The sequence below is a fragment of the Liolophura sinensis genome, chromosome 1, assembly GCF_032854445.1.
Source record: "Liolophura sinensis isolate JHLJ2023 chromosome 1, CUHK_Ljap_v2, whole genome shotgun sequence".
NCBI classification, from domain to species: domain Eukaryota; kingdom Metazoa; phylum Mollusca; class Polyplacophora; order Chitonida; family Chitonidae; genus Liolophura; species Liolophura sinensis.
Window position 1 is genome coordinate 3,229,570 of NC_088295.1, and position 11,796 is coordinate 3,241,365.

An 11,796-nucleotide genomic window follows, 5' to 3' on the forward strand; every position below is an offset into this window, starting at 1 on the left:
CAAAGATTAATGTGTACACCGGTCCTGTATATAGGGGTAATAACAAAGGCCATGGAGAGACTGACGTGTACACAGGTTTTGTATGTAGGGTTAATTACAAAAGGCTATGGAGAGACTGATATGTATACCCGTCCTGTATGTAAGGGTAATGACAAAGGGCCATGGAGAGATTAATGCGTGCACCTGTCCTGTATATAGGGGTAATAACAAAGGCCATGGAGAGATTAATGTGTACACCGGTCCTGTATATAGGGGTAATAACAATGGCCATGGAGAGACTGATGTGTACACAGGTTTTGTATGTAGGGTTAAGTACAAAAGGCTATGGAGAGACTGATGTGTATACCCGTCCTGTAAGTAAGGGTAATGACAAAGGGCCATGGAGAGATTAAATGCGTGCACCTGTCCTGTATGTAGGGGTAATGACAAAAGGCCATGGAGAGACTGATGTGTACACCGGTCCTGAATGTAACAACTTACTTCGTGTTTTGACGAATGTGTCTGCAACTATTTTAACGAAGGGGTTGTCATAAGGAAGAAAGATCGGTCCGCTGTAGGTTTTCCTGTATGTTATATTAATCCGGGATTCTGTCAACAGCTGCAAACCACAAAACACCTAAAGATTAAAAAATGCTTAGACCACAAATAATCATCATCAAGTATAAACGTAGATCTCAAAATATTATTGATTTATTTATTTGACTGGAGTTTTACGTCGTACTCCAGAATATTTCACCTATACGACGACGGCCAGCATTATTGTGGAAACCGGGCACAGCCCTGGAGAAAAACTAAACCTTCTTTTTGACAATCTCAAGCCAATCGTTAAGTACCAAAGAATCCACTTTCTCCCGTTTTGATCATTCTTTAACATATTCCTCAAGCGCCGAGATGATATTTTTTATGTTAGATCTAATGTTGACATTTCTCTTTTCTCTATTCTTAGGACCTCTCACAAAGAGATTTCTTACATCATGATTCTTAATAATATTAAGGTTACCAGTCAGGACATGTTTACATTTGTCGTAGGTAAAAACTGACGATTCACAATCACAGTTATAGCCGCCAGAAGTATACGTCGCCAGATCGAAATCCTTGGTGGCCTGGGAATGATTGAAAATTTTGGAAGCGATAGGTTTTGTATACTCATAGGATATACAAGGGGCCTCTTGGATATTAAAATAATTAGGCACAGCACTACGAACATCAGGTCGATTAAAGATGCGTGTTAGGTTAATTAGATCAAGGCCTCTGTCTAAATACTTTATCTTCAAAAAGAGTCGATCGTGTTGAGTTTCAACTGTAGTTGAAACAATCGAAAATAAGATATGTCTTGACACAAACAAACAAGGTGAGATGGAACATTAAAATTGTGTATGTTATTGGATACGTCTTGAACTACCTGTTTTAGCAAGTTCAATGGCAGTGCATATAAAACTGTGCTTAGAGCATGGCAATCCTACTAAATAGCTAACTGTACCGTGTTTGTGAATCATGTTTCTATTGAACTTCCTCCTACCATGACTGCGAGATCTACGTTCATTGTATTTGAATAAATTTGTTATAATGGAGTCATGTGGTTGGCTGAATGTTACATTGCCGTTTCCCATAACGTTATCATTCAACCCATACGGAGATACTGAACCAATCTCTAGCATCTAGAAAAGCCCACGGTCACGGATTTTACGTTCAAATTCGACATTTGTCTCATTTGCTGATGGACAAACCGATTCTATTATTTGAATGTTGAAATGGCCCCAGTCATGGTCGGAGGCAGAAAAGAGCTTGCCTATTAGCAATTGCTTCTTGCGTACAGACTTACGGTGCCCGTTCACCCGTAGATGTAGTTTCGGGGTAGTCTCCCCAACATACTGTTGACCACACTCCTTGCATGTTACCAAGTAAATACAGTTGGAGGCAATACAACTTAAGTTAACGTATGAAATAACAGAATACCTTTGAAGGGTCAATGAAGAAATAAAAGTGGTGGATGTATCAAATGATGCACATGTAAGACAATTGTTATGTCCACATTTGGAAATAGTTAAATGTTTGCTTTGGGAATTCAGTGTCAAACAATCGTTCAATTGGATAGAACACGGTTTGGTGGAAATACCATGTTTAATGTTCTCAAATATATCCGATATTTGGATGGAAATGGGTGTTAAAGCAAACTTTTCATTTATTGACTCGCCCTGGGAATATGCACCACTATTCCCAGCGTTAGTCCTATACATTTTGTTGTAATTCATTGTCATCAGTATAATTGTGCAGAGGCCTCGCCTCGGGGTAAAAAACCACCAGTTGAATCGGGGCATGCACAGGTAATAAATATAAGGGTTATGCCCGACATTCGTATAACGCACAAGCAGATCTTATAGTAACACATACAGATCTTATCGCACACATGCAGATCTTATCGCACAAATGTAGATTTTATCGCACAAATGCAGATCTTATTTCACACATGCAGATCTTATCGCAACACATGTGGATCTTATCGCACAAATGCAAGTCTTGTCGTGACACATGCAGATCTTATCGTAACACATGCAGATCTTATTGTAACCCAAAGGAAATTTGAAGGTGAAATAACAGTCATATTTGTTACGGAAGTAATGATATTGTACTAAGTCAATAGAAATGTTACGCCGCGGTTGTCAATGAAAGTGTTCTGATATTGTACTGAGTCACTGTAAGTGTTATACTGACATTGTACTGAGACACTGTAAGTGTTATACTGACAAGGTACTGAGACATTGTAAGTGTTATACTGACATTGTACTGAGACACTGTAAATGTTATACTGACATTGTACTGAGACACTGTAAGTGTTATACTGACATTGTACTGAGACACTGTAAGTGTTATACTGACATTGTACTGAGGCACTGTAAGTGTTATACTGACATTGTACTGAGACACTGTAAGTGTTATACTGACATTGTACTGAGACACTGTAAGTGTTATATTGACATTGTACTGAGACACTGTAAGTGTTATACTGATATTGTACTGAGACACTGTAAGTGTTATATTGGCATTGTACTAAGTCACTGTAAGTGTTATACTGACATTGTACTGAGACACTGTAAGTGTTATACTGACATTGTACTGAGACACTGTAAGTGTTATACTGACATTGTACTGAGGCGCCAAAGTGTTATATTGGCATTGTACTAAGTCACTGTAAGTGTTATACTGACATTGTACTGAGACACTGTAAGTGTTATACTGATATTGTACTGAGACACTGTAAGTGTTCTACTGACATTGTACTGAGACACTGTAAGTGTTATACTGACATTGTACTGAGACACTGTAAGTGTTCTACTGACATTGTACTGAGACACTTTAAGTGTTATACTGACATTGTACTGAGACACTGTAAGTGTTATACTGACATTGTACTGAGTCACCAAAAGTGTTATACTGACATTGTACTGAGTCACCAAAAGTGTTACACTGATATTGTACTGAATCACTGGAAGTGTTATATTAATATTGAACGAAGTCACTGAAAGTGTTATACTGACATTGTACTGAGACACTGTAAGTGTTATACTGACATTGTACTGAGTCACCAAAAGTGTTATACTGACATTGTACTGAGTCACCAAAAGTGTTACACTGATATTGTACTGAATCACTGGAAGTGTTATATTAATATTGAACGAAGTCACTGAAAGTGTTATACTGACATTGTACTGAGACACTGTAAGTGTTATACTGATATTGTACTGAGACACTGTAAGTGTTATACTGACATTGTACTGAGACACTGTAAGTGTTATACTGACATTGTACTGAGACACTGTAAGTGTTATACTGACATTGTACTGAGACACTTTAAGTGTTATACTGACATTGTACTGAGACACTGTAAGTGTTATACTGACATTGTACTGAGTCACCAAAAGTGTTACACTGATATTGTACTGAATCACTGGAAGTGTTATATTAATATTGAACGAAGTCACTGAAAGTGTTATACTGATATTGTACTGAGTCACCAAAAGCGTTATACTGACATTGTGCTGAGTTACTGGAAGTGTTAAACTGTATGATACTGTCATCTTTGTTTCACTGGATCAACTGGCAATACACATGGCAAAACCGGTGAAGCTCAAATTACCAATACTGAAAAACCTCACCATTCGTACCGGTATGTGTTAACTATCCTCATTTCATTTAGGTCCTTCAATTTATTTAATTTTGTTGATTGCAGAGCGGGTACGTTCAGCCTCCGTGTCTTATATGGGAATACAATCGTCTTAAAATGTTTAAATATAAGTAGCGTTTGGATAAAGTTACTTAGGTTGAGAACGTTGCTTTGCAAAGCGTATGTGGCTAATGAAATGATGCAAACCTCTGTGCATGGCATTTAACAAGGCATTGCACATGGCATTGAACATGGCATTTACAGGTTTAATTAGTCTGGGTTGTGTGATTTAGCGTCAGCAGGCATTCTTATCTCAAATCCACGGGATTTAAACCAAAATTAATCATGAATAAACAGATTATAACTTCAGTCACATGATCCGTATGTCGTATTGTTTGCCACCGCTCGCAAAGATCTGAATGCTTTGTCTAAGATCTGAATGCTTTGTCTAAGATCTGAATGATTTGTCTAAGATCTGAATGATTTGTCTAAGGACGCGGACTATAAATTGCCCCGGATTGACCACCGAGATCCAATACACCCATGTTCCCCACAACTTAAGCAGAGCACTTCACACAAACAACTAAATGTCAGGTGTTCTTGTTTTCATACCAGTGACGATTTCCAGGTCTATTAACAGCGAGATCTTTGGGGATCAATCCATATTTTAGAGGGGCGCAATGTATTTCTTAGGCTAATTGCAGTAGCAGCGCATCTCCGACAATATTTACGAATCCGCCTATTTGTCTTTAAGGTTTTAGGGCAGGGTTGGTGAACGTACGGGCTAGTCCCTGGTCTCCAAATCAATGTCGTTTTCGTAAAAAATTTTCCCATCATTTCATTAGACATGGGATTAAGACGTCTTTTGTAATCCCAGACTGGACACACCTGAAACTGGACACACGGGGAAATAATTGTTGCCACAACACAAGGGTCCTGCCAAATGTCACTTATCTAGGAAAACCAGATATCACTGATCTCTACAGTAAACAACTCAACACATACCTTACAGCCCGGGAACGTTGAAGTCGTCCATAATCTCATTATATGGCGCCTTTGCACGCCGTTTCTTGAGACGAACAGGACACGTTCGCGGCTGCTCCCTGTCACTAACCTCTCTGATTTCTTCTTCAACCATCAAGAAGATTAACATCTAATATGTTTGTCTTTGGGAAAACAGGGAAAGTGCCCCTGTCTGTGCAACCAGCCGGACGTCTACAGGTCACAATCAGCCTCGGGAAACCATCTTTTCACATCTGATCGATCTATAGTTGACGCACCTAACCTTGTCAGAAATGTAGACCCTGTCGTACAAATGTAGACGCTATCGTACAAATGTAGATCTTATCGTCCCAATGTAGACCGTATCGTACAAATATAGACCTTATCGTACAAACATAGACCCTAGCGTACCAATGTAAACCCTACAGTACAAATGTAGACTCCATCGTAACAGTGTAGACCCAATCGCACAAATGTAGATCTTAGCGTACAAATGTAGACCTTATCGAGCCAATGTTAACCTTATGGTACAAACGTAAACCATATCGTGCAAATGTAGAACGTATCGTACACATGTAAACCATATCGTACAAATGTAGACCCAATTTTACCGATGTAGATTTGATCGTACAAATGTAGACCTTATCGTGCCAATGTACACCTTATCGTACAAATGTAGACCCTGTCGTGCAACTGTAAACCATATCGTACCAATGTAGACCTTATCGTGTAAAGGTTTGACGTTTGAGCATTTGGAGCAAGGTTTTACATTTGAGTATTCGGAACAAGGTTTTACATTTGAGTATTCGGAGCAAGGTTTTACATTTGAGTATTCGGAGCAAGGTTTTACATTTGAGCATTCCGAGCAAAGTTTTACATTTGAGCATTCCGAGCAAGATTTCACATTTGAATATTTCGAGGAGAGATTTATATTTCATCATTCTAACCTAAATTTTACATTTGAACATTCCGAGCAAGGTTTAATATTTAAACATTCCGAGCAAGATTTCACATTTGAGCATTCGAGCAAAGTTTAATATTTGAACATTTCGAGGGAGATTTCACATTTGAACATTTCGAGGAAGTTTTTACATTTGAACATCCTGACCTGGATTGTATGGAGACCTTATCGTACAAATGTAGACCCTATCGTACAAATGAAGCCCTTGTTGTGCCAATGTAGACCTGATAGTACCAATATACACCTTATCGTACAAATGTAGACCCAATCGTGCAACTGTAAACCATATCGTGCCAATGTAGACCTTAACGTGTAAATGTAGATCTTATCGTACAAATCAAGAACCTATCGTACAAATGTACACCTTATCGTGCCGATGTAGATCATATCGTACAAATGTAAACTTTATCGTACATATGTACTTATAAATGTAGACCTTATCGTATAAATGCAAGCCTTATCGTGCGAATGTAGACCTTATCGTGCCAATGTAGACCTTATCGAGCAAATTTGGACCCAATCGTATAAATGTAGACCTTATCGTACAAATGTACACTTTATTGCACCAATGTAGACCTTATCGTACAGATGTGGATCTTATCGTACAAATGTAGATCCAATCGTAACAATGTAAACGTTATCGTACAAATGTAGACTTAATCGTGCCAGTGTAGACCATATCCTACAAATGTAGACCCTATCGTGCCAATATAGGCCTTATCGTACCAATATAGATCTTATTGTACAAATGTATTTATTTATATATTTATTTATATATTTATTTATATATTTATATATTTATTTATTTATTTATTTATTTATTTATTTGACTGGTGTATACGACGAAGGTCAGCAATATGGTGGGAGGGATCCAAACAAAACTCTAGGAAGCCCATGACCATCCGCAGATTGCTGAGGGACCTTTCCACTTACTTTATCATACAAATATAGATCTTATCACCCAGATGTAGACCTTATCATAGAAATGTAGGCCATCTCATGCAAATTTCGACTCTGGTGGCTTTAGTAGCCCCTGAGTGGAGAAAAGGCATCCATGTGGCGTGAGAAGTGATCCCTCAGTGGGGAAAACTAACCCTGGGTGGTGAGGAGTAGACCCTTGGGCATGGGGACTGACCTGTCCATAATGCAGAGCTTGTGTGGAAGTCACTCTCCGTAATACGTTTGCTTAAAATATGTTTACACGAGAGAAAACAACAGTAAAATTTTCGAACTTTTACTAAGCAATTGTTCATAGTCAGAGAGAGACTTTCTCGTGGGTAAGAATAATTATTGGAAGAATTTGTTATACATGAAACTAGAACCCATAGGTTTGAACCGAGTCTGGTTATTGTGTAGTGGAGTTGCCGGATGGTAAGGTATTTATTGCATGCGTGTCCATGGATCTAACGATTTACCGACGTACCGAGCGGTACTGAGCCACACTAATTAGTGGTATTAAACGGTATGTCCAAAGGAACTGTGACAATCGGCTGCAAAACATTAGGACAAGCTTGTCAATTCACGAGCAAGGACAGGAATCAGCTTCAGCCCCCAGCCCCCCCCCCCCCCCCCACCCAAGGACAATAGGTCTACTTTTAACCCTCACTGCCGAATATGGGATAAAAGCGTTTATGGTTGCAGCCCCCCCCCCCCCCCGCCATCTTTTCCCCCTATTTCCCCTCACAGAATTAATGCCAGTGTTAGATGTTTTGGATCTACATTCATGAAGTGAAGATGAATGTGCTGTAACGGTGTGCATGAAATGAATTTTGTTCTGACTCCGGCGAGAGCAAGCCCATTATACTGAACCTAAGTTCGGTAAATAAGAGCAGTGCATGATTTGTGTTCGTCAATGTTTGTCTCCCGAAGAAGGAAACTCTCACATTTCCTGAAAAAAAGAAAGTTTTATTGTAAATAAACATAATTTGACCAGTATTTAATGAACTAAGTATAGTGCTTCACATTAACCATGCTCTAGGTGGGTTTACATTCCGTAGGAAAACCTTACGGAGATACTAAAACACATCGCCGAAGTACACTGTAAACTGAAACCACTTCGGCAAATCGGTGACAATTTTCAACACCTCAGAAATGAACTCAGAGGACTGCCCGCTTCGCTTCCAGACCCCAAATAGATAACACTAATTTGTCAACTAATTTAATGACACGGACTTGACAGATATGTGACAAGACGTACCTCGTAGATGGCGTTGGCGATGTGCAGAAAGTCACTGTGATCAGAGTGGATGAAGGTCACTGTTGACCAGTTGTAGGTTTTGAGGACACTAAGGATGCTCTGGCAGATCTGAGAATCAGCAGGTTTGGTACGGACAAAGGTCGGGAACAGTCGCTTGTTACTCACGCTGTACTCAGAGCAATGCTGAAGGAAAACAAACGCTCAAGCTACGATATGTAATTGTAATCAAACATAGCTGAAGACATGTCCAAATTTCTCATAACCCTTGTTTTACATAGGGTTCAAGGACTCTCTCGTGGTTGAAAATAGATCACTATGCTTCAAGGAATGGACGAGGCATACTTGTTGGAATGATGTAAAAAACCTTCTCAGGTCATTTTCCGGCATGGAACCATTAGTAACGAGCATTTTACGTTTGTGGGTAACGAGCATTTTACGTTTGTGGGTAACCTGTATTTTACGTTTCTGGGTAATGTGTATTTTACGTTTGTGGGTAACCTGTATTTTACGTTTGTGGATAACCTGTATTTAACATTTGTGGGTAACCTGTGTTTTACGTTTCTGGGTAACCTGTATTTTACGTTTCTGGGTAATGTGTATTTTACGTTTGTGGGTAACCTGTATTTTACGTTTGTGGGTAACCTGTATTTAACATTTGTGGGTAACCTGTATTTAACATTTGTGGGTAACCTGTATTTTACGTTTGTGGGTAACCTGTATTTAACATTTGTGGGTAATGTGTATTTTACGTTTCTGGGTAACCAATATTTCACGTTTCTGGGTAATGTGTATTTTACGTTTGTGGGTAATGTGTATTTTACGTTTCTGGGTAATGTGTATTTCATGTTTCTGGGTAACGTGTATTTTACGTTTCTGGGTAATGTGTATTTTACGTTTCTGGGTAACCTCCATATTTACATATAATGGCAATGCTTTTTACAAAGTGGAAATTGGTCACTTCAAGGTCGACTATCACTTAGTGTATTCCCTTGTGTTGAGGGCAGATGATGAAGTATCAATTATTTTTCACTAATATTAATTTCATAGAACTAATAAAAGTCAGCAATTAATCTGGGTCCTCTGGTCATTCTAACCTTTCGGTGAAAACAGGGACCTGAGCTCCACTTGAAGTGCCGTTGATGAGTGGGAGAAATGCTGCTTGAATTTTGTTTATGCTTCAATGTTATTATAAATGCAACTGATCATTGTACAAGTCAGTCAAGTCAGTAAGAACAACAGCAAGTTTCTGAATGTATGTAATATAAAAAAATACACTCACGTAAGAGATCATAGGTATGTTAAAGGCGGCAGCAATGCGCGCCTCGTCGCTGCAGTTAAACACAGGGCCTATAAAGGCATCGATTCGCCCGGAGACGGCCAGCTGTGAGGTCAGGCGAACACTTTCCAGATCTTGGCCGAAGGTTTCAGCTATCTCAAAGCTTAGGGTGTGGTTAGGCAGTATGGACGTGTTGTTGTTGATTTGTTCCACGGCGTACGTGATGGCTCCGGAGACACGCACTCCCGGTAAATTTTTATTAACTGTTCCAGGTCGATATTCAGATGCTGTGATGTAAGCCAAGCGGATTTCTCCCTTCTTCAAGCATTCAAACAGGTGGAAACAATGCACACTTAACAGGTAAATCTGAAACACTTTCTTTTTTCCCGACACCATCTTAACACTCCCTGTACACAAATAAGATGAAAGGCTTAAGTAAGGCTGCCTTAACACGTGTTGAATGTTGATAAGTGTATCACATTGGTTAGGTTTGTATACAGTCATCACATCGAAAGAGATTTGTGTTCATCTCAGCAGTAGCGCCCACACCATCACAACTCTGTCCGGAATATTTCATTCTAGTCCTTCCCTGAGATGGGCACCTGCCTTCCTGTCCTCTCTCCATATACCAAAAGATTTGGACCACCGTTCCAAACACCGGAATGCTTCAGATCACCATGGGATATATCATAACATTCAGTATCACCGCATCACGTGACGAATCGTATGAAATCACAATTGAGTGGGCAATTTTAAATCACTCCTAGTCATACTGAACTGCAGAGAATGGCTTCCTATTTACCGGAACGCACAGAGGCATTCCCCATACACAAGAACTCTCCTAAGTCAGTTCGTCATATACCGGAACGGTCTGAATAAATTCACTACATACCAAAACGCTCTGAATCACTTCTCCATAAAGCTGACCGCTCCGAATGTCTTCAGTGTATATACATGTATGATGCAGAACGCTTTGAGTAACTTAACCGTGTGACCGAGCGCTTCGAAACACATTCCATGTAGCAGAACTCTCTGAATCACATACCCTTGTAGCAGAATGCTCTGAATTACGTTCCCAAAGAGCAGAACGCTGTCACTTCCAAACAGAGCAGAACACTGAGAGTCACATCCCTACAGAGCAGAACGCTGAGAGACTTCTCCATAGAGCAGACCACTGAGAGTTAATTTCTCCAAGAGCAGAACGCTGAGAGTCACTTCATTATAGAGCAGAACTCTGTGTTACTTTCCCATAGAACAGAATGGTGATAGTGCCTTACCCATAGAGCTGAACACTTTACTGGCCTCAATACATGCGTCACATCTCGCCCCTCTGTCTTCGATGTGTCAGATCCTCTTTACCACCTCCCAAGGCTGGCCAGTTCTTTTCTTCCTGATTCTCTTCGAGGCGGTATCAGAATGTGTCAGGGCTAATGCTCTCTATTGATTGCCAGTTATCTTGTTAAGGATCGGACTGGGCTCAGGTAACCTAGGAAAAGGAAAATAGTAGAGTTTCAGTTGCCGTCAGGTGTCCCCCAAACCACCCTCAAAGTCATCTGATGAGCGGGCGAGGTAATGCGCACCGGCTACAGATAGGTCGCACGCAACAAATCTTGTCTAAGGCGATTGACAATAGCTGGGAAGGGAGAGAAAGCGGGAAAACCGTTAAAGCGATATTAGGTTAACTGTTTAAATCGATGTTATCCAGCCCAAAGGAGTGTTAGATTGCCCTTTATGAATCTCTACACGGTCTCACTCCGACAATAAAGCCTGTTGACAGGATTTAAGTGTTCACGGTAACACGGAATCAAAAGACTTCTCACCACAGCCACTTTGCTCAGCAATTACGTCCATATTGTATTGGTGATAGGGTTAATCCCACGGGCCCATTGATCGTAATATAAGACGTCCACATACATGGGCCTCAGAAGCCAAATGCGATAATAAATCAGTGAATTTTCGAAGAGGAGTGGATGTAAGCTACCAGGCAGCCGCTTACTGTTCGCGAATAGAAAACCACCAAAAGCTAAACTCTAAAAAACTATCATCTGTATGACGTGACCTTAGTGGTACAGCTTATTCGTCAGAAGCTCATCTCAAACTGCGTAAACTGTACAGACTTAACCCTTTAGATTTATTCATTTATTTCATTGGTGTTTTACCCTGTACTAAGAATATTTTACTTATACGACGGCTGCCAG

At 39.9% G+C, this 11,796-nt stretch overlaps 1 protein-coding gene across 1 annotated transcript in view; it reads right to left on the bottom strand.

Annotated features, from left to right (window-relative positions):
* Window positions 1-10,047, bottom strand: part of LOC135461753 (guanylate cyclase 32E-like) — a 28,957-nt gene extending 18,910 nt beyond the window's left edge. The window contains exons 1-3 of the mRNA XM_064738975.1: window positions 9,602-10,047; window positions 8,323-8,505; window positions 481-598 (exon numbers count right to left, since the gene is read on the bottom strand). Coding sequence (XP_064595045.1) covers window positions 481-598; window positions 8,323-8,505; window positions 9,602-9,994 — 694 coding nt within the window. The 5' untranslated portion in view covers window positions 9,995-10,047. The remainder of the gene's footprint in view (window positions 1-480; window positions 599-8,322; window positions 8,506-9,601) is intronic.
* Window positions 10,048-11,796: the final 1,749 nt, after the last annotated feature.